The 22,716-nt window shown below is 56.3% G+C and overlaps 1 protein-coding gene across 1 annotated transcript; it reads right to left on the bottom strand.

Annotated features, from left to right (window-relative positions):
- Window positions 1–472: 472 nt before the first annotated feature.
- Window positions 473–19,967, bottom strand: MYLK2 (myosin light chain kinase 2). Its single transcript, XM_055266299.2, has 12 exons — window positions 19,868–19,967; window positions 18,955–19,375; window positions 17,786–18,084; window positions 15,940–16,045; window positions 15,171–15,264; window positions 12,804–12,913; window positions 12,580–12,721; window positions 4,269–4,339; window positions 4,017–4,145; window positions 3,300–3,452; window positions 3,019–3,151; window positions 473–1,440 (listed from the first exon to the last, which is right to left on the bottom strand). Exons 1-12 carry the CDS (start codon window positions 19,917–19,919, stop codon window positions 1,360–1,362), a joined length of 1,791 nt encoding a protein of 596 aa, XP_055122274.1. The 5' UTR covers window positions 19,920–19,967; the 3' UTR covers window positions 473–1,359.
- Window positions 19,968–22,716: the final 2,749 nt, after the last annotated feature.

The raw sequence follows: 22,716 nt of genomic DNA on the forward strand, positions 1-22,716 counted from the left end.
AGACAGGAATAATAATACCTGCCTCATGAGAATCACCTGAAGCCGGGAGGTGGAGGTTGCATGCAGTGAGCCAAGATCACACCACTGTACTCCAGCCTGGGCGACAGAGTGAGACTCCATCATAAATCAATCAGTCAATCAATCAATCCTGCCTCGTAACCTTGCTGTGAGGAGTCAATGAGTTAACACAGCACAGGCGCTTTAAGTAAAGCTGGGCACACAGAAATCACACACCCGGTGTAGGCTGTTGCTGTGACCTCCCTTTCACAGGTGAGGATACTGAGGCACAACGTGCAGAAGCCACCTGCCCACATCATGTGCTGGGCAGACTGGCACCTGAGCCTGCATGAACCACCAAACTGTGAGCTGACGGATATTGCTAAAGTGTCCGGCACACAGTAGGTGCTCAGTGAACTGTGGTCATCAGCGACCTCACACCAGTGCAGGCATACACAGAGGGAAGGAGGCCACATCCAACCTGTACATTTATTTACAAGGCACAAGCTGAGAGCAGATTGGGGGCTGCCCCATGGCCTTCCTGCTTCTCCTGGGCCTGCTGACCCCATCATCTGAGGCCATGGGTGACCCCCAAGATGGGGGCCCTGAGTGGTTGGGTTGGGCCGGCTTGGCCCTGAGGCAAGCTCGGGGGTGGTCTCCTGTGTCCCTTGGCTTCTCCCCTCCCCCTCCACCAGGCCTGGGCTGGGCGCCCTCTCTCTCACACAGAGTTCCTGTGTGTTGGTGGTCGCAAGGAAGGTGGGTGGGGGCCAGCCTGGGCCAGATGGTGTGGGCTCAGCCTTATCTGCTGGGAGTGGGGAGGCGGCAGGGGCATGGAGGTCCTCTCTCACAAAGCCTGCTCTGTCTCCCCTGGCAGCTGGGCCTTAGAAATCAGTGTTGCGGCCTTTCTGCCCTGCCAGGAGCCTCCCATCCACAATCACAGAAGCCCTACATACTGAGACCCCCAGCCGTGGCACTCCAGCTAGGAGCAGGCCCAGGCTGAGGACGCTCCCAGTGGGGCAAAGCAGGGGTCACCACGGCGGCGGCAGTTCAAAGACAGGGAGCTGGGGAGGGAACCGGGAGCGGCTTCAACGGGGGCCTGGAGTCTGGGGTGTGGCCGACAGGCTGGAGCCCTGTCTGGGGAGGTGCTAGCAGGATGGATCCAGGCCACACTCCGAGGCGGCTCACATCGGGGAAGCGGTCACTGCATGGGGGCGTGGGGAGCCCCGAGCCTCCCAGCCTGGCACAGCCTTGTCCTGGCGAGGCTGCCCTGGGGATCTGGCTGCCTTCTCTGGCCTTCTGGGCTGTGTGGCCTCAGCCCCAGCCACTGTGTGGCTGCGTCCAGGCCTCAGCTGTGCCCAGGGCTCAGACCCCCAGAGCCATCAGTGCCCCCGAGCTGCTGATCTTCTTGAAGCGGTTGGCAGCGCTGACAGCAATGAAGTTTTTCTAGACGGCAGAAGAGAGGGAGTCCCAGTCAACACCAGGGCAGGGGGGCAGCTGCAGGGTGTCTGAGCATCCTGTAAGTCCCCTTCAGTCCAGGAGGGTCACAGGCTAGGGAAGGTGCAGTGCCCAAAACGGCCACGGGAGGCGCCATGACACTGTATTGTCCAGGAGTCCCCTCACTCAACGGATAGGTCAGCCAGACCTGAACCGAGGACCGCTCTGCTCCAAACACTCCCATGGCTCCAGTTTTGCTCCAAGTCAAAGATAAACCCCTTGCCATGGCTGATGAGTCTCTCCACCTCCTGTCCCCCTCTTCCTCTCTGACTTCATTCCTTACCTCCTTGCTCACTCCACTTCATCCATACTGGCCTCCTACCTGTTCCTCAAACTCTCCAACCACACCTCTGCCTCAGGGCCTTTGCACTGGCTACTCCCTCTGCCTGGAATACTCTTCTCCCAGTATTGGCATGGCTCACCCCTCCCCACCTTCAGGTCTTTGTTCACATGCTTCTCAGTGAGCCCTTCCTGACCCCCCTATTTAGAAGTGCAGGCCGGGCACAGTGGCTCACACCTGTAATCCCAACACTTCGAGAGGCCAAGGCGGGAGGATTGCTTGCCTGAGCAACATGGCGAGACCTCATCTCCACAAAAATATTTTTAAAATATTAACTGGCTGTGGTGGCATATGTCTGTGGTCCCAGCTATTCAGGAGGCCAAAGGAGAGGATCACTTGAGCCCAGAAGGTCAAGACTACAGTGAGCCATGATAGCGCCACTGCACTCCAGCTGGGGAGGCAGAGTGAGACCCTGTCTCTAAAAAAAATAAAAATAAAAGTACAACCTCTCCCTGGCAGAAGGCCCTTATTTTTTTTCTAAAGCCTTCTTTAACCCTGCCTATTTCCCCAGGGCTCTAGAAAATGCCCCACCTCAGCCAGGCACAGTGGCTCACGCCTGTAATCCCAGCACTTTGGGAGGCCAAGGCGGGTGGATCACAAGGTCAGGAGTTCAAGACCAGCCTGGCCAACATGGTGAAACCCCGTCTCCACTAAAAATACAAAAATTAGCCAGGTGTGGTGGCGGGCACCTGTAATCCCAGCTACTTGGAAGGCTGAGGCAGGAGAATTGCTTGAACCCGGGAGGCAGAGGTTGCAGTGGGCCGAGATCACGCCACTGTACCCCAGCCTGGGTGACAAAGCAAGACTGTATTGAAAGAGAAAATAAAGATAGAAAATACCCCACCTCTCACCAAAAGTAAGTCCACAAAGACTGAGATCTTTGTCTCTTTTGTCCACTCCTATATCCCAATGCCTAGAAGTAGTAGATGCTCAAGAAATAGTTGAAAAATGAAGGAGGGAAGCCAGAGCCCCAGATGGGTGGGGCTGGGTGGAAGGCCGGGTGGAGGTCTCCACTCTAGGACAGAAGACAGCCCAGGGCAAAAACAGAAAAGTCAACCCTGTCTTCCAGACAGGGCCCAGCCTGGTCAACAGAACCTGCCAAGGCAGGGACGGTGGAGGCTGGGATCTGGCACCAGGAGCTCTTCCCACTAGAAAGCCCTCCCTCCCCACCCCAAATCCAGCGGTACCTTCCAACGCCTCTTCATGAGGTATTTCTTCAGCAAGATCTGGGACTTAAGGCGTCGGTTACAGCGCTTGGCTTTCTCCGCCAGGTTGTTGAGCCAGGGGTGGGCGAGACACTGGGCAGCGCTCATCCGGGCCCTGGGGGAGAGGCAGCATGCTGACGGTGGGCTGCATGCTCGTGAGGCCCCAGGGGCTCAGCTGGCCTCTCTACCTGGCTTCCGCCCTGCCGGCACTCAGACACACTAAGTTTGCACACATACGGTTCAGGTTCTGGGGTGAGCCTCACCTCTGGTCCTTGACGATGAGGTTGGAGACAAAGTCTTTGGCCTCGTCTGTTACGGCCTCAAAGGTCTCTTCGTCAAAGTACCAGTTGCCAGATAGAACGTTGTTTAGGGTCTCTGTGTCATCATCTCCCAGGAAGGGGGAGAGGCCGCTCAGCCTAGAGGGAGGGGATAGCAGGGGGCAGGGAGGTGAGATTGGAGGTGCTGAGTCACCTGCAGAGGGGTAGGGAACAGGGGCAGATCCTAGGAGGCAGCACCGTGTGCTGAAAAGACCCCCAGCCTCTCGTGGGACAGACCTGGGTTTGAATCTGGCTGGGTGACTTTGGGTAAGTCACCTCCCCTCTCTGAGCCTCACTCTTCTCATCTGTAAAATGGGCATAATCATCCCAGCTTCCCAGGTGACAGTGAAGATGAGGAATGACGAGTGCAAGGTATGTGGTGAGCACATAGGAAATGTCCACTGCCCCTCTGCCCGCCCCAGGTCATCCGAGATCTGCTGTCCAGATGCTATGCCTTTATAGGGACCTTGGTTTTTCCATCTATAAAATGGGCACCACGTTCCCCTTTCCTGTTCTCCCTAGCACTCCCAACCCCAGCAAACCCCTGACTGAGGGATAGGGGAGGTGGGACCACCTTACCAAGACCCTAGGGCCAATCTTGGCCTCGGCCGCTCGCCCCCATGCCCCACCAACCCCATAAACATGGCCCACATCGGAGCTCACAGCATGTAGGTGATCACCCCCATACTCCACATGTCTGTCTTATCGGAGATTTGGTCATAATTCACCACCTCAGGTGACAGGAACTCTGGGGTCCCAAAGTTCACCTTCAGCTTCTCGTTGGGGTTATACCTGGGGGTGAGACCAAGGGCTCAGAGCACAGCTCCGGGCCTTTACCCATGCCCCCTCCACCCCACTCCTGTCCCCTGCCAACTCAGAGGCTTGTCTTGCCCTGCCCACCCACCCGGGTGGTACCTCCGTGCCAGGCCGAAGTCAATGATCTTCACCAAATGCCCGGTGGTGTTGACACACAGGATGTTCTCTGGCTGAGGAGGAAGGGGGTGGCCTGGGTTGGCCTCTGACCAGCTCACCCTCCCTCTCCCACCAGGCCCATGTAAACCCCAGGCTCCCTGAGGCAGAGGCCCAAGCTGCCAGAGTGGGCAGCTGCCAGAGACCCTCCAGCCCTGCCTGCTCTGGGCACAGAGAGATCTTGAGGCAAGTCCCCCAAGAGGGGCTTATGCGAGGCCTTGAAGCACAGGACCTGCCGTGATGGGTTCAGGTGTGATTTCCCGCCATCTAAGGCCATGAAAGAACACCACATTCTAGCAGTTCTGAAGATGGGGAAACAGAAGCCTGTGGAGAGGAGGCAATGACAGCCCGCTATCCCTGCCCCCGGGCTGGGGGGCCAGTGCAGGACCACCACCAGATACATGAAGCTCCAGAGAGTAGAGAAAGAAGATGCCAGCTCAGTTCCTGAGAGGAAGCCTCTTGGGAACACAGGGCTTCACACCACTCCAGGGTGGCCGGAAGATGAGCTACTCTTGTCTCCCCAGTTAGTGAGGATGACGAGCTACAAAACGTCAGGCCTGGTCCACTCACTTTCTCACTTTAGCTCCCCAGTCCTTCCCAAAGATCTAGGAGGCACACACTGTTACCTTGAGATGAAACTCTGACATTGAGGTACTATTACCGTCCATTCCCATTTGGCAGCTGAGAAAGCTGAGGCTCAGACACAGAAGCGACTTGGCCACAGTCGCCCAGCAAGTAAGCGATGGAGCCAGGAAATGAACGCATGACTGACTCCAGCACTGGCCTTGTGATGTTCCGCTACCACCACTGATCCTGCACCCTGGGGTGAATATAACACTACGAGGTTGGCTCTTCCAGTCCAGGGATTGTCTTCTCCTGGCCTCCTGGGTCCCACCCTCAGGGTCTAACAAAGGCACCCAGTAGGGGCTCAGCCAAGTTAACACATGGATGACGCTACTGTAAGCCCAGTTCCTCTCCACTCTGGGCCTCCGTTTCCTCTTCCTATCACACAAGGACACAGGACTAATCTGAGGTTGCAGGGTATAAACATTTTTAAGTTAACAATGGTTCAAAGGCAGGAGATTTTGCACAAAAACCCTGAATTCCAGCACCTCCTGAAACACCGGAAGCCCTGGCCACATGGGCCATATGCCTTGGAGCAAGTTGCCACTGACAGCCTGAGATGAGACAAACGTCCTCCAACTCTCCCATGGTCGCCACCACCCCCCGATCCCTCCCATTCAACATGTATTTGTTATTTGTCTGGGCTCTGTGGACATTTGACTCAAGTCCTCTAATGAGACACTTTCTGAAGGCACTTTTACAACTGATAGATCAGAGCAGATACTAATGATTTTAATAGCTTGGCCTGGTGTCCCACAAAATAGGAAAGAAAAGAAGGGTCCCAGGGTACAAGCATTTGGGGAAATGAAGCAGACTCAAATCTCCTTTCGGAGATTCTCCATCTACACACAGGAGGCCCTCAGAAGCCCTGCAGCCAAGAGACCCAGGACATGGCCTGTGGGCTGGGGTGCACTCAGCCTGCCTGACCGTGAAACACTTTTTTGATGAAAAACGTATTGTTATCCTGAAAAAAACACATTTTAGGATACAGAGGCTCACGACTGAGCTTCTTCCCGGAGCACTGCATTTTAATTGGGGGACCCTATTCTACCCCAAAGAAATTAGCCTTCACAAGGGAAAGGCAGGCTTCCAATGTCATCATGCAGGCACCAACTGCCCCCAGCTCAGTGAAGGGGCCACCATCTGTCCAGTAACTCAGGACTCACCCTTGATCCTTTCTTTTCCAAACCCTCACACATGCAAACCCTCAGCACATCAGATTGGCTCTATTTCCAAAATGTATCCTCCATCTGGCCCCTTTCCCTCCCCTCTCCCACTGCCACTCTGGCTCAAGCCCCTGGCATCTCTCTCCTGGCTTACTTAGTCCATCAGCCTCTAAATTCCCTGCATCCACTCTGGCCCCTCTGAAACCCACCTCCTCACCCTGTTTGTGTCCTCCTCTGTCAGTGGCAGTGATAGTAACACACCTAACCCAGGGGGCTGTTGGGCAGATGGCACCCTCACTCAGTGTTGGGCACAGAGCAAGACTGGGACAGGTGTTAGAGGCAGCAACAGCATCTCCCTGCCTGCTTCAGACCCGTGCGGACTTCAATTTCACCCAGTGCAATTCCTCATTACTCTCGTGTATTTTCTCGTACACGTTTCATTGCTTAAAATGACCTATTTAGTTAGTAATTGTTTTATGAATGTCTGTTTCCCCTGGAGGCTCCATGAGACAGGGACCATTTCCTTCATAGTCCCTATGCCTAGCACAGGGCCTTCCAGGAGTAGGTACCCAGCACGTGCTTATCGAATGAATTAAGGAAAGTACCCAGCATATGCTTATGGAATGAATGAATGAAAGTACCATCCACTTTGCTGATGGGTGCTCACTCGCCTCCACATTAAGATTCCATGTCCTGCCACTTAACCCACAGCATTAACACCTGCCATGAGGACTGCCAACCCCCTGCACTCCTGCTGCCCTTGCCTGCTCCACACCCAGAGCTCCACACTGAGCTCCGGACAGCTACTGACAACTGACTGGAGTTGCTGCAATGTATACACCTATCTGTGGCCAGGCACGGTGGCTCACACCTGTAATCCCAGCACTTTGGGAGGCCGAGGCAGGCAGATCACCTGAGGTCAGGAGTTCAAGACCAGCCTGGCCAGCATGGTGAAACCCCGTCTCTACTAAAAATACAAAAATTAGCCTGCCTGCCTGCCTTCCTTCCTTCCTTCCTTCCTTCCTTCCTTCCTTCCTTCCTGCCTTTTCTTTCTTTCTTTCTTTCTTTCTTTCTTTCTTTCTTTCTTTCTTTCTTTCTTTCTTTCTTTTTTTCTTTTCTTTTCTTTTCTTTCCCCTCTCTGGCCCAGGCTACAATCTACTCGGCTTGCTACTGCCCGCGCCGCGGACTGCCTGGGACTGCCGGCGCCCGCCACCACTCCCTGCCTTTTCTCCTTCGGATGCAGGCACGCGTTCGCCATCTTGGCCACGCTGGTCGCCAGCTCCTGACGCCGAGTGCTCTGCCCGCCTCAGCCTCCCGAGGTACTGGGACTACAGACGGAGTCTCGCTCACCCAGTGCTCGGTGTTGCCCGGGCTGGAGGGCGGTGGCGTGGTCTGGCCTCGCGGCAGCCTCTACCCCCCGGCCGCCTGCCTTGGCCTACCAGGGTGCTGGGATTGCAGCCCCTGCCCGGCCGCCGCCCCATCTGGAAGGTGGGGAGCGCCTCTGCCCGGCCGCCCCGTCTGGGAGGTGAGGAGCACCTCTGCCCGGCCGCCCCGTCTGGGAAGTGAGGAGCGCCTCTGCCCGGCCGCCCCGTCTGGGAAGTGAGGAGCGCCTCTGCCCGGCCACCCACCGTCTGGGAAGTGAGGAGCACCTCTGCCCGGCCACCCACCGTCTGGGAAGTGAGGAGCGCCTCTGCCCGGCCACCCACCGTCTGGGAAGTGAGGAGCGTCTCTGCCCGGCCACCCACCGTCTGGGAGGTGAGGAGCGCCTCTGCCCGGCCGCCCCGTCTGGGAAGTGAGGAGCGCCTCTGCCCGGCCACCCACCGTCTGGGAAGTGAGGAGCGCCTCTGCCCGGCCACCCATCGTCTGGGAAGTGAGGAGCGCCTCTGCCCGGCCGCCCCGTCCGGGAAGAAGTGAGGAGCGCCTCTGCCCGGCCGCCCCGCCCGGGAAGAAGTAAGGAGCGCCTCTGCCCGGCCGCCCCGCCCGGGAAGAGGTGGGGAGCGCCTCTGCCCGGCCGCCCCATCTGGGAAGTGAGGAGCGCCTCTGCCCGGCCACCCACCGTCTGGGAAGTGAGGAGCGCCTCTGCCCGGCCACCCACCGTCTGGGAAGTGAGGAGCGCCTCTGCCCGGCCGCCCCGTCTGGGAAGTGAGGAGCACCTCTGCCCGGCCGCCCCGTCTGGGAAGTGAGGAGCGCCTCTACCCGGCCGCCCCGACTGGGAAGTGAGCAGCGCCTCTGCCCGGCCGCCCCGTCTGGGAAGTGAGGAGCGCCTCTGCCCGGCCTCCCACCGTCTGGGAAGTGAGGAGCGCCTCTGCCCGGCCACCCACCGTCTGGGAAGTGAGGAGCGCCTCTGCCCGGCCACCCACCGTCTGGGAAGTGAGGAGCGCCTCTGCCCGGCCACCCACCGTCTGGGAAGTGAGGAGCGCCTCTGCCCGGCCACCCACCGTCTGGGAAGTGAGGAGCCCCTCTGCCCGGCCACCCACCGTCTGGGAAGTGAGGAGCGCCTCTGCCCGGCCACCCACCGTCTGGGAAGTGAGGAGCGCCTCTGCCCGGCCACCCACCGTCTGGGAAGTGAGGAGCGCCTCTGCCCGGCCACCCACCGTCTGGGAAGTGAGGAGCGCCTCTGCCCGGCCGCCCCGTCTGGGAAGTGAGGAGCGCCTCTGCCCGGCCACCCACCGTCTGGGAAGTGAGGAGCGCCTCTGCCCGGCCACCCATCGTCTGGGAAGTGAGGAGCGCCTCTGCCCGGCCGCCCCGTCCGGGAAGAAGTGAGGAGCGCCTCTGCCCGGCCGCCCCGCCCGGGAAGAAGTGAGGAGCGCCTCTGCCCGGCCGCCCCACCCGGGAAGAAGTGAGGAGCGCCTCTGCCCGGCCGCCCCCGTCCGGGAAGAAGTGAGGAGCGCCTCTGCCCGGCCGCCCCGTCTGGGAAGTGAGGAGCGCCTCTGCCCGGCCGCCCCGTCCAGGAAGTGAGGAGCGCCTCTGCCCGGGCGCCCCGTCCGGGAAGAAGTGAGGAGCGCCTCTGCCCGGGCGCCCCATCCGGGAAGAAGTGAGGAGCGCCTCTGCCCGGCCGCCCCATCCGGGAAGAAGTGAGGAGAGCCTCTGCCCGGCCGCCCCATCCGGGAAGAAGTGAGGAGCACCTCTGCCCGGCCGCCCCATCCGGGAAGAAGTGAGGAGCGCCTCTGCCCGGCCACCCATCGTCTGGGAAGTGAGGAGCGCCTCTGCCCGGCCACCCACCGTCTGGGAAGTGAGGAGCGCCTCTGCCCGGCCGCCCCGTCTGGGAAGTGAGGAGCGCCTCTGCCCGGCCGCCCCGTCTGGGAAGTGAGGAATGCCTCTACCCGGCCGCCCCGTCTGGGAAGTGAGCAGCACCTCTGCCCGGCCGCCCCATCCGGGAAGAAGTGAGGAGCGCCTCTGCCCGGCCGCCCCGTCCGGGAAGAAGTGAGGAGCGCCTCTGCCCGGCCGCCCCGTCCGGGAAGAAGTGAGGAGCGCCTCTGCCCGGCCGCCCCGACCGGGAAGAAGTGAGGAGCGCCTCTGCCCGGCCGCCCCGTCCGGGAAGAAGTGAGGAGCGCCTCTGCCCGGCCGCCCCGACCGGGAAGAAGTGAGGAGCGCCTCTGCCCGGCCGCCCCGTCCGGGAAGAAGTGAGGAGCGCCTCTGCCCGGCCGCCCCGTCTGGGAAGTGAGGAGCGCCTCTGCCCGGCCACCCCACCCAGGAAGAAGTGAGGAGCGCCTCTGCACAGCCACCCATCGTCTGGGAAGTGAGGAGCGCCTCTGCCCGGCCACCCACCGTCTGGGAAGTGAGGAGCGCCTCTGCCCAGCCGCCCCGTCCGGGAAGAAGTGAGGAGCGCCTCTGCCCGGCCTCCCACCGTCTGGGAAGTGAGGAGCGCCTCTGCCCGGCCACCCACCGTCTGGGAAGTGAGGAGCGCCTCTGCCCAGCCGCCCCGTCCGGGAAGAAGTGAGGAGCGCCTCTGCCCGGCCGCCCCGTCTGGGAAGAAGTGAGGAGCGCCTCTGCCCGGCCGCCCCGTCGGGAAGAAGTGAGGAGCGCCTCTGCCCGGACGCCCCGTCCGGGAAGAAGTGAGGAGCGCCTCTGCCCGGCCGCCCCGTCTGGGAGGTGAGGAGCGCCTCTGCCCGGCCACCCATCGTCTGGGAGGTGAGGAGCGCCTCTGCCAGGCCACCCATCGTCTGGGAGGTGAGGAGCGCCTCTGCCCGGCCACCCATCGTCTGGAAAGTGAGGAGCGCCTCTGCCCGGCTGCCCCATCTGGGAAGTGAGGAATGCCTCTGCCCGGACACCCATCGTCTGGGAGATGAGGAGCGCCTCTGCCCGGCCGCCCATCGTCTGGGAAGTGAGGAGCGCCTCTGCCCGGCCACCCATCGTCTGGGAAGTGGGGAGCGCCTCTGCCCGACCACCCATCGTCTGGGAAGTGAGGAGCGCCTCTGCCCGGCCACCTATCGTCTGGGAAGAAGTGAGGAGCGTCTCTGCCTGGCCGCCCCTTCTGGGAAGTGAGGAGCCCCTCTGCCCGGCCGCCCCGTGTCTGGGTAGAAGTGAGGAGCTCCTCTGCCTGGCCGCTCCGTCTGGGAGGTCTACCATGGAGGCCAGAAGCAATGTGGGGGCTGGACGTGGTGGCTCACGCCTGTAGTCCCGGCACTCTAGGGGGCGAGGCGGGTTGATCACTTCGGACTAGGAGTTCGAGACCAGTCTGGCCAACTTGGCGAAACATGAAGAATACAACAGACAAACCAACCAACCAACTCAATGACAACAAAACAGGTCTACCCTGGAGTCATACTCTAATTTTTTCTATTTTCCTCCCTTTCTGATCCTTTATCCCACTTTCTTTTTCTTCCTCTTCCTTCTCCCTCTTCTTTGTCAAATAGAGGATTGAGTTATTATCACTGATCCATATAAAGTCCCTCTCTCATTTATTTTAACTCCCACCCCCATTTCTATTCCCCGACTTCCCATGTGCAACCTTCCTAATATGTTTGATACGCATCTTTTTGTTTGTATGTATTTTTAGAAAATGTTTATTGTTTTTGTATGCAAAAAAAATTAATAAAAAAAAAAAAAAAATTAGCTGGGTGTGGCCGGGCGCGGTGGCTCACGCTTGTAATCCCAGCACTTTGGGAGGCCGAGGCGGGCGGATCACGAGGTCAGGAGATCGAGACCACAGTGGAACCCCATCTCTACTAAAAATACAAAAAAATTAGCCGGGTGTGGTGGCGGGTGCCTGTAGTCCCAGCTACTCCGGGGGCTGAGGCAGGAGAATGGTGTGAACCCAGGAGGCGGAGCTTGCAGTGAGCCGAGATTGCACCACTGCACTCCAGCCTGGGCGACACAGCAAGACTTCATCTCAAAAAAAAAAAAAAAAAAAATAGCCGGGCGTGGTGGCACACGCCTGTAATCCCAGCTACTTGGGAGGCTGAGGCAAAAGAATTGCTTGAGCCCAGGAGACAGAGGTTGCAGTAAGCCAAGATCATGCCACTGCACTCAGCCTGGCCAACAAACCAAGACTCTCTGTCTCAAAAAAAAAAAAAAAAAAAAAGCGTATCTACTCTTCCTGACCTACTATGTGCATGGTACTGAGCAAGGTCAGAAGAGGGATATCAGGCTGGGCACAGTGGCTCATGTCTGTAATCTCAGCACTTTGGGAGGCTGAGGTGGGTGGATCACTTGAGGTCTGGAGTTCAAGATCAGCCTGGCCAACATGGTGAAATCCTGTCTCTACCAAAACTACAAAAATTAGCCGGGCATGGTGGCGGGTGCCTGTAATCCCAGCTACTCAGGAGGCTGAAGCAGGAGAATCGCTTGAACCCAGGAGGCGGAGGTTGCAGTGAGCCAAGATCACGCCACTGCACTCCAGTCTGGGCAACAGAGTGAGACTCTATCTCAAAAAAAAGAAGAAGGGTATCAATATTCTTTCATGAAACATTTTTGTTAGCACCTACCTCATGCACATTGCCACACTGACGCTATACTTACTTGAGAGCTCCAAGAATGCAGGGATTTTTATCTGTTTGGTTCACCACAGGATCTCCACCACCTAGAGCAATGCCTGGCATAAAGTAGGCCCTCAAGAAATATTTGTTGATTTTGAATAAATGATCAGACACTCATAGTACCTATCATGGGCCAACGCTGAGGCAGATGCTATTGCAACACCTATTAGCCACTTGTCTGTGTGACACACTGAGCTTGGGGCTCACAGGACTGCAAAAGGCCCTTTCAACAAATACTTAGTACTAGATTAGAAGTTCCATGAAAGCTGGTACCATGTCTTTTTTTTTTTTTTCCCTCTCTCTCTTTGCTGTGCCCCTGGCTCCTGGCACTTGGTAAGTATTCCATAAACCCTTTCTGAATCTATGAAGGGAAGGATGGATGAAGGAAGAGAGGGAGGGATGGGAGGGCAGAGGGATGGCTGGTGACAGCACTGATCTCGGGGGTCGGACACTGCCCCTGACCCTTCCCAGGAGGCCCCAGTCTGGTACCTTGAGGTCCAGGTGCAAAACCCTCATCTTGTGCATGAAGAGGATCCCATCACAGATCTGCCTGACAAACACCATGGTGTCCACCTCGGTCAGATGGTAGTCCTCATCCACAATCCTCTCGAAGAGCTCTCCGCCCTCGATGCTGTGTGCACAGACACCTCCACGGCTTGCTCCGCACCTGCTGGTACCCCCACCCAGCCCCTACCCCTACTTCGGGCACTCACTACTCCATGAACAGGACGATCTCATGTGGAGTCTCGATGGCTGCATAGAGCTGGATCAGATTGCGGTGGTTCAGCTGGTTCATGACCTCAATCTCCAGCAACACCATTTCCTGGGGACCAGGGAAGTCAAGGGTACCAGCTGGGCACCATCACTCCCTACCACCCACCCTCCATACCCACACCCTTGACCAGGCCTGCTAGCCTCGCCTGGATCACTACTCAGCCTCTTCCTTGCCTCTCCTCTCTCCCCCACCCCCACATCTGTGGTCCTCACCACTCCAAGTCATGCCTGCTGGGACATCTTCCTTCTGCCGGCTCTTCTCCTGAGTACTGGCATGCCGAGGGCTCCATCCTCCCCCCTCACCGCTTCCCTCTCTCTGCTCTCTCCCTGGGCATCCGCATAAAGTCTCATGACTTTACCTTTTATCCAAAGTCATCAATTTCCAAATATACATCTCAACCTCTGAGCACTCCATTGAATTCTAGACTCCAATATCTCCAACTGTCTACTTGCCTTAGTTGTCTAATAGACATCTCAAATCTATCATGTCCAAAATTAGACCCTAGACATCGTCCCTTCCCCACAAGTGAGTTGCTCTCGGCTTGCCTGGCAGCAAAAGTACCCCCACGCTTTGCCCAAGGGTGCAGGACAAAAAGTTACCAGCCATCCTAAGTTCTTCCCTTACTCTCGCACCCTCACACCGCCCCCCGACCCAACTCTTCAGCATCGTCTACCTTCAAGCTAGATTATACATCCAATCATTCGCACCTCCTCCACCACTGCCTTCCTAGTTTAAGACACCATTATTTGTCACTTTCAGAAAGTCGCAAGCCAGCTGTCACATCAGTAGGCTGGTATATCGGCTATAATAGGAATACTTACGCCATGAGAAATGGCAAATGCTGTAAATCGGGCCTCTCTCCACACCTGCCCTACCCAGATCCAGTGGTTAAACACCAACCCTTGTTTCACTGCCAGAATGGCTCCCCTTCTGCCTTTACCCACCCCTTCATTCAGGTCTCACCTCACATACCTCTTTCTCAGAGAGGACTGATCTCACCTCCCTATCTAAAAGGGCCCCCATCAGCCCTGTACCCCCTCTACCTTACCTGGCTTTATTTTCCCTCCTAGCACTTCTCAGTACCTGATGCCATGCCTTCTTTTCTTTTTTCTTTCTTTTTTTTTTTTTTTTTTTTGCTTTATGTTTTAGTTGTCTCTCCCTCCACTCTAGCATGTCAGCCCATGAGGGCAGGGGTGTTTTTAGTTCACTGACATTTCCCCAGCCCCTGACCCAGTGAATGACAGAGGAGAAGTGCTCAATAATCATCAACTGATAACTGGCTCCAGTTAATTGAGCCACAGGTAGGTACTGAACATCTATGCCGAGCCAGAGCCTATGATAGAGGCCTGGGACCTAGAAGACAATAATACGGACCCAGGCCCTGTAAGTGGAAGGGACGAAAAAGGACGTTGTCACATAGAAAATGCACTCCTTCCAGTGTGCTTAGAGCCATAATGGGGACCCAGGGCTGCAGCGACTAGAGCTGCTTCTCACGCTTTCACTGGGATCGGGCCTGTGCCCACACTGCGGTTTCTGCCTGGGATGGATGCCCAGAACCTCACTCCACAGCACCTTCTGCTATCTCTGGCCCTCGAGCCTTTCATCCCATAGTCCCCTCTGCCTGAAACTCTGCCCCTGCCTTCTCCACTGGAACGTCTCCTCAAAGCCCTCACTCAAAAGGCAGCTGGTCCAGGAAGCTTCCCTGACCCCTCAGCCTGAGTCAGAAGCTCTCTTGAACCCCCACATGCTACCCCGCAGTTTCCCTGAGTGACAGCTGTGGTCACACAAGGTTGCTATTACCTCCTCACACAGCAGACTCCCTCACTCTACCTGCCTGCATCCTTTCTTTCCTTCAACAAACACTGCTCGTGGCCTCTTCTGAACCCAGCCCAGGCCGTGGGTGCTAGAGGCAAAGCTCTAGGCCAGGCTTGTTTACCTTGGCATCAGCTCCCTGAGGGTGAGGACCACACCCACTTCACTCTCAGACCCCCAGTGCCCAGCACAGGGCCTGGCCCAGAGCCCACACTCATCAGTGTTTGTTGAATTGAACCAGAGGGCATGAATATCCCATGCCTAAAAGGGGAAGTCCCCAGATAAGTTCACTAACTGAAGTATCTGGTTATGGGTAAGGTCCTCAGGCCGCTGCTGCAGGGCTGTCCATCCATCTATCTGTGTAGTATTTTCACTGCAACAAACTCCCATACCAGGCCCCAGGTTCAGCAGCGCTGGTGGAGGGAGGCGAGAGGTGCCCACTCCAAGGATCCCCTCCCCGTCCTGGGCAGCAACCACCCCCCCACCTCACTACCTTGTCTTTGGGAGTCTGTTTCTTGATGACTTTGGCTGCCAGCTTGAGGCCTGTGGCTTTCTCCATGCAGGTACAGACTGCCCCAAACTTGCCACTGGAAAGAGAAGAGGCTGTGAGGGGACCCCAGAGCCCACCAGGGTCAGTGGCATCCTCTGCTCTGTTCCTAACTTGGTCCCAGACCCAGTGGTGCCTCTGGATCCCCTTTGGTGAGACGGGAGCACTCACCCCAGCCAGCCCTGACTCCCTCCTGAAGCTGTGAGCTGTTCTGCCAGGACAATGGCTGAAGCAGGTGCTTTGAACCACACAGACCACGTGCACAGGAAGGGCAGGCGTGTAGGGAGGATGGCCCTGGGATGCGACCCTTAGAGGTTTAGGGCAGGCAGGCCCTGGGCCCCGGGGCGGGGGGGAGGGCACCTTCAGGCAGAGGGAGGATCTGCAGAGGTATAAGACTGAATCAGGGCTTTTTACAAAGCAGTAATCACCATGAGGGGGTCAGTGTGGTGCCTGGAGCTGAGACAGACAGAAAAATGCTGTGTATTTCCTACGGAAGCACTGAATGGCCGACGGTGCGTCTGAGTAAGTGACAGCAACACTGAGTGCACATCAGCATGTGACAGCTGCACACAGTGTGTCCCACACAGAGGTGAATGTGTCCACGTGGCCATGTCTCAGCGGGGTGTGTCTGGGCCTTGCACAGGGAAAATGTGAAGCCACAGGAGCCTGGTGGGCTCTCTGTCCATGAGTGCCCAGCTGGGGTCCCAGATCTCACCCTCCGAGCGCCTCCTTGGAGTTCATACTGAATTCACTGCTGACATTCCCGGTCCTCAGCTCCACCATGCGGTGAGGGAAGGGGGCCGGGGGTGGCGGGCAATCATCTGGGGGACAGAGCACAGCCCTCATGGTCAGTGCCAGGGGCTGCTGAGGATTCCCCTTGGCACCACCCCCTCCTTCTGGCCTGGGCCCCATCTAGGGAAATTAAGTTCACCAAGTGATACCTGGGGAACACCTGGCTCCAGGATAGGGGCTATGGGGACCAGTTTCCAATGTCAGTTCTGCCACCAACACAACACTCCTATCAGGGAGGACCAGTTTCTCCTGGCAGAACAAACGGGATGGGAGCTTGGACTTTTTGGACCCTCTGCATTATAAGACACAAGGACTCCATCCCAAGCTATCTGCATTTCCACCAAAAACAATCAAACACAGCAGCTATAAAGCGGAATGCCAGGCAGTGGGGTTGCTATGTCTGAATAATGGGGTAGGTGGTGGGACCTGTCCACCCGCCATCCTAATAACACCGCAATCTGGCCAGACAGCCCATGGCGGGGCGGGACGGGGGACCGGGCTGTTTGGTGGGGAGAGGTCGCCACCTAGCGGCAAGTGTGGGGAACCGCTCGCCCTGAAGGCTGGCAGGCCGGCAGGCTGTCACCAGGAATGGAAACCGCTTTATAAATAGTAAGAGGCGGCAGGGAAGCCGGGCTGGTAATAAATCAGACGGCCTTTGGAGGTGGTTCAGATCCTGTCACCCTAGGATGCGATTTCGGGGCGGGACGGAGGTCTCTGCGGCTGCTAGGGGCGGAGGCAGGGCTCCTGGCTGCCGCCCAGCCGCCAGGTCCTCCCACCCTGTCTGGGTGGCACGGTGCCGCTCACCAGGCAGGTTGGCAGGTCTCCCAGGGCACTTCAGCCTGGAGGCAGGGGGGTGTCAGGACACTCTGGGTTCTCCTGACCCCATCTCACCCCACCCCCAGCCCTGCCGCACCCCTGCCCAGGCCCTTTCCCTATTCACCTGCTGGCCAAGCTCACTCACACTCAGTGCTCTCTGCAGCCCACGAACAAGCCACAGGCTGCTTGTCTAATCATCAATGAAGGCCACTCCACAGTCCTGCCCCATTGCACATGCCCAGCTTCCTTGGTCACTGCTCCCACACAGAGGCACCTGTGCTCCTCAGCTCATGAGCTCTCTATAGCTCCCATGACCCCACCGCACTATACAGTTTAGCTACTAAGCCTGGCATTTGAGCCCTTCTACAGATTGACTCCAAATTCCATTGCCCAGCGAGTTTGTGTTGCTCCAATAATCTGCCTGATTTTTCTTTTTTTTAACCTCATTTTAGTCAAAGTAGAAAAAAGTCAAAAGTGAGTTCTGGAGTCTGGGTGGCCTGACAGGTTCAAATCCTGTCTTCACTGGATATTTTTGGGCACTTCATTTACCCTTTTCTGAGCCTTCTTTTTCCCATCTATCAAAAGGGAATACTAAACTTAAAAATAAAAATACATTTTAAAAAATAAGATCGAAAAAAGCCAGGTATGGTTGTACACGCCTGTAGTCCCAGCTACTCGGGAGGCCAAGGCCGGAGGATCACTTGAGGCTGGGAGTTTGAAGCCAGCCTGGGCAACATAGCAAGACCCTATCTTTTAAAACAAACAAACAAATGAATAAATATACATTAAAAAAGGAATACTTTCTGGAGTTGTGTGACCCTTAGATGAATGGGCCTGGGTAAGGCTTGGCTCAGGGCAGTTCAGACCTCCGAATAGGGAGACTTGGGACTGACAGCCCCCTTCCCTCCCTCTGGCCCCAGGGCAGCCCCAGCCCCCACCTGCCCCTGGCCTACCCAAAATCTGGAAGCAGTCCTCCTCCCTGGCTGTGAGACAGAGGGCCTGCCCCACCTCGGATTTCTCTGAGGGAACAGCCTGGAACTCGATCCCCCTCGAGGTGTCCCCTTGCACCTTAGCCTGGCCAGCCTGGCCTGGGGTTTTCTCTCCCACTTCCTTCTGGCTCTCTGCCAGGATGTTCTTTCCCTCTTCTGCCTTGGCTGGCCTGGGATCCGTGGGGCCGTGGGTCATGGGCACCCCTTCAAAGGTGAGCTCTGATGCCTCACTTGGGGGCTTCTTGGCCAGCAGCTTCTCAGAACTAGAAGGTGAGAACACAGAGGTGAAGCCCTCAGCGGCCACAGCCTGTGGCGTCAGGCAAGTCTCAATGCAATCTGCAGAGGTAATCCAACCCCACCCCAAATGCAGGGTGTAATACAGCCAAATTCACTTGGTACAAAATTGAGGGATGTTCATGGCTGTGGTCATTATCTTGACTACCAACATACTGATACATCATTAATAACTATTAATAGGATTGTTGATATGGTTCATCATCATGTGGATACAACTAGGGAGTTATGTAGCTCTTGATTCATAAAATCTGTTGTGATATAATTAACACACAATTAGCAAAGTAATATGGTAAATGTTATTATTGTGGTTTACAATATATCATTAATGACCTCATTAGCATTCAGGTAAGTATAACTGATTGCATCACACATGTGCTATATTATGGTTATGAAAATATTATCAATGATCCTCCCATCTGGTTATTAGTCATCTTTTCATATCTTAACAATAATTATATTAAGAAGAACAGGAAAACGCTGGATGTCCTAGGAAATACACAGCCTTTTGCCTGACATCTCAATCCTGCCCTTGGCTACACCCAAGCCCGTGGAGTAAGGGGAACTCCAGACCCCAGAAGCCTAGAGAAGATATGTTCAACCTAGGCGGTCTTTGAGGGTCTCTCTTATTCCAGCCTTGTATGAATTATGGCAGGGTTCTGGTTTCTGCAGGGGACAAGGCGGTAGAGGCAATTCGCAGGACAGAGGAAACTGAATGTCAGAACTACCCTCCCCAGCACTGAATGTGATGACAACCATGCCTAAGACAAGAGAATTAAGCAGGACCCCTAGGGATAGAGCCACAGGACCCCTCCCCACTCCCAGAAGGGGATATTCACCTGGAGATGATGGCGGGACAGCTGGGGCTATGCAGAAAGGCAGGTGAGCCCCTCCTGGCTGCTGCTTGGCCCTCTGCTGCCTTCTTGCCCACCCTGGGCTCTCCAGGATCCCGGCTGCCTGAGGCTCCCTGCTCAGCCTTGGGCTTCTTGACACTGGTCTGGGGCGTCGCAGTCTGCTGGGGCAGGGCTGCTGGGGGCCCAGCACTGCCCTCCGCGGGCCCCCCACCCCTGTCACCCTCTCCTTTGGGGCCTTGGCTGCTAGTTGAGGGTTGGGCCAGGGTACCATCCCCTTTCTCTGAGGCAGGGGCTTTGGCATCTTTCTTCAGGGTGGGTGGATCATGAGCTTTCTTTGGGTCTGGGGGGCCAGGGTCTTTCCCTGCACCCAGGGGTCTTTCACCTGCGGGACCTTTAGGTGCCTTGTCTGCAAAGGAGGTGAGACACCCATCAGGATCCACCCTCCTTTCCTTCCCTCCCACCCAGGCTGGGCAGAGACCAGCTCTGGGCCCAGGTTCCCACCCAGGCAACAACTTGCAAATGCTTGTCCCACTGAGTCTCTGGGGCCACTTGATGGCCCCTAGAGATGAGTTGCCACGACCTTGGAGGGCCTTTGTGGGAGGCTTCCAGCCCTTTGGGTGGGCCTTGGTGGCCCCCATCATCCTTGCCCTGTTTAGGTGCATCCCCAGCAGCCATCCCTGATGGCTTCACATTTTCCTGGTCTCTCCAGGAAGGGCTTCATACAGGCCCTGGACCCAGAAGCCCAACCCTAGCCAGAGATTCTTCTGATTTCTGGGTCCCCCATGCACCATGCAAAGAAGGCTGGGGTACAGAACTCCCACTGAGGAACCTGCCCAGCCCCGGATTCAAAACCCCCCTTCCCAAGCTCCTCCCTCCATCTCCTGCCCCAGCTTGGCACCTGTTGACGGGTTCTGAATTCCCAGCTCAACTGCTCCATTTTCTGTCGCCATGAGGTAAGGAGGCGTGTGCTGCTGCTTGTCTAACTCAAGTCTTTCTAGCTGCAGAAACAAGAGCGGGGTGTGTCAGGCTGTCCAATTTCCCCTCTTGTCTGGCTGCAGTGAGACAGGAAGCCGAGGCCTGCTAACTGAGGGGAGAGAGGTACCTGGAGCAGAGAAGGGCAACCTGGTGGCCGTCTGTCTCCCAGCGGCTGCTCAGGAGCAGTCCTGGGCAGTTGTAAAGGATTGGGCTGGGTGGGCAGAGGCGGAGGCAGGGGTGTGGGCAGTGGAGGCGGGGACGGAGGAGAGGATCTCTTACACCAGGGGCCATGCAGCTAGGACTGCCACCACCTGTCACTCTTGGCCCCCGTTCAGAGGACACGGCATTCTTCCCATGGCCCGACTGGGGGGAGAATGATGTTGGAACAAGAGAGAAAAGGGAGGGGTATCTGGGGCGCTGGGGGAGCAGCCCTTTCCCCAGGCCTTGCTCAGTATCCCTGACTTGGACAGGATCAGAGGGGGCCTGGAAGAAGGGGAGTACTCAGGCAGGCCTGAAGGGCAAGAGTATGCCCAGGCTGAGCCCTGGTCTGCCCACCTGTGTGCCACATCTCCTGGGGCTCCCCAGAACCTGGCTAGAGCCACAAAGTCCCAGGGATAATCTCCCTGACCCTAGTGCCCAGCTCTGTGCCTCGACATCTGGACCTGCTTGCGTCACCTTTGGGTAAGAAATTGTCTCAGCGGCACTTGCTCAACATGTCCATAGGCCTGGAAGCTTTTTCTTTTGAAACTGTCCTTTTCTTGGGCTCCTGGGGACACGGAAGCTGCCCTGAGTAGCCATGGGAGATGGAGAGTGCTCTGTGCCCCTCCCCCGAGCTCATCAAGTTCTCACCCATGACCTACGTGGTAGAAGAGGGCTGGCAGAGAGTCTTTTCAAGGATGCTCCACTACAGTGGTGGCCCGAGGGGCACTCCAGCCTGAGGTGTTCGAGATGCGATGGGGACAGCTATGATCCAAGGAGCCTTCCATCACCCAGAGCCTTTCTCAGAGGGGGCCCTTGAGAACTGGCCAGACCTGGGTGCATTAGAAGTAGCTGTAGAGGCAGATGCAGTGGTTCACACCTGTAATCCCAACACTTTGGGAAGCTGAGGCAGGAGGATCACTCGAGGCCAGGAGTTGGAGGCTGGCCTGGGCAACAAAACAAGACCCCGTCTTTATATTTTAAAAAGTAAAATAAAATGAAGTAGCTGTAGAGTGGTTATCCAGGTTCAGGTCCTGACTGCAGCAAACCAGTCACTTCATTCCATGGCCTCGGCTCCTCTACCAAATGGGAAGCCAATGGAAAAACGCTTGATGAGAGAAAGGAGGGAGAATGCAGCCCCTTAAGCAGTGGGGAAATAGGGACCTGTAAAAAAAGATTGAGGAAGCTGTTAATGAACTGACAAAAAGTGACCACCAAAGTTGGGGGAATAAAAAAAGCAAGGTGCAAAGTAGCATGTAGAGTGTGCTATCCATTTGTGCAAAAAAAAAAAAAAAAAGGGAGAATAATATATAATATTTCACTTTATACACGTAAGAATTTATTTGGTAGGATAAGCAAGGAACGGGGGCCCAAGGGTGGGAAGGAGACATCACTGTATATACTTTGACTTTTCTGTTTGAACCATGAACTATGTGAACAGGCTACTATTCAAAATGAGTGGGATGTTTTGTTTTGTGAGCAAATGTCAAGGGTTTTTGGTATAAGCTGGTAAAAACCATAGTTGGAGCTCCTTCCCCAGTCTTGACTACTTTTTTTTTTTTTTTTTTTTTTGAGACAAGAGTCTGGCTCTGTCCCCCAGGCTGGAGTGCAGTGGCACCATCTCGGCTCACTGCAAGCTCCGCCTCCCGGGTTCACACCATTCTCCTGCCTCAGCCTCCCGAGTAGCTGGGACTACAGGCGCCCGCCACCAGTCTTGACTACTTTTGCTCTGCCTGGCCCTCCTCTCCAGGCCCGGTCCTCCTCTCCTCCATTTCTCTTCTTTAAGGTCCAGTTAACAGTCTGCCTCTTCCAGGAAGCTAAAGTAACAGCTGATGCCTATACGGTACTGACCACGTGCCTGGCGTCGCTCTGCATGCTCTCATGTTGATCCACCCAAGTGGTCTTCAGAAGAACCCAGTGTGGTAGGTACTAGAGAGATGGGGAAACCAAGGCATGGAGAGGTTATGTAATTTACTCAGTCACACAGCTTGGAAGGGGCTGAACTGAGCTCTGAACCCAGGTCCCCTGCAGAAAGGGAGCTCCCACTTGAGCACCTGTCATTCGTTTTAGCCATCTTGCCTTTAAGCATCATCTTGATGATAACTCTGTGGGGAGCACTCATCTCATTTTCTGCATGAGGACGAGGAGAGTTAAAGGAAATCAGTAGCTTGCCCAAAGTCACTCAGCAAGGAAGGGAGTTGAGCTTGGAATGTCGTTCTTCAAACTCCAAAGCCCTCTTCCCTTCCTAAAATGTCCCAGCCTGTGCCTCGCCCCCGTCTCCCTGCTGAGTAACCCCTTTATGGATCTTGCAGCATTCAAAAGGTTGAAATGTTTCCTGTCCTGGTGCCGATCATTAGGACCTCCTGGCCCTCTATCTGGCCCAGAGCATGTTCTAGTTTAATTTGGAATGTTGGGTCCCCTGCTTCTGGCCTCCCCCCAGTGCCCCAGCTGATCCCACCATTGGTTGACACTGTCTGGGAGCCCCCTCAAGGCCAGGGGCTAAACACGTCCCCAGCACAGAGTGGACTTGCCTATCAGTGTCTGATCAGTAAATAACTGATTGACCAGAAGGCT

Source organism: Symphalangus syndactylus, chromosome 24 (assembly GCF_028878055.3).
Source record: "Symphalangus syndactylus isolate Jambi chromosome 24, NHGRI_mSymSyn1-v2.1_pri, whole genome shotgun sequence".
Lineage (NCBI taxonomy): Eukaryota > Metazoa > Chordata > Mammalia > Primates > Hylobatidae > Symphalangus > Symphalangus syndactylus.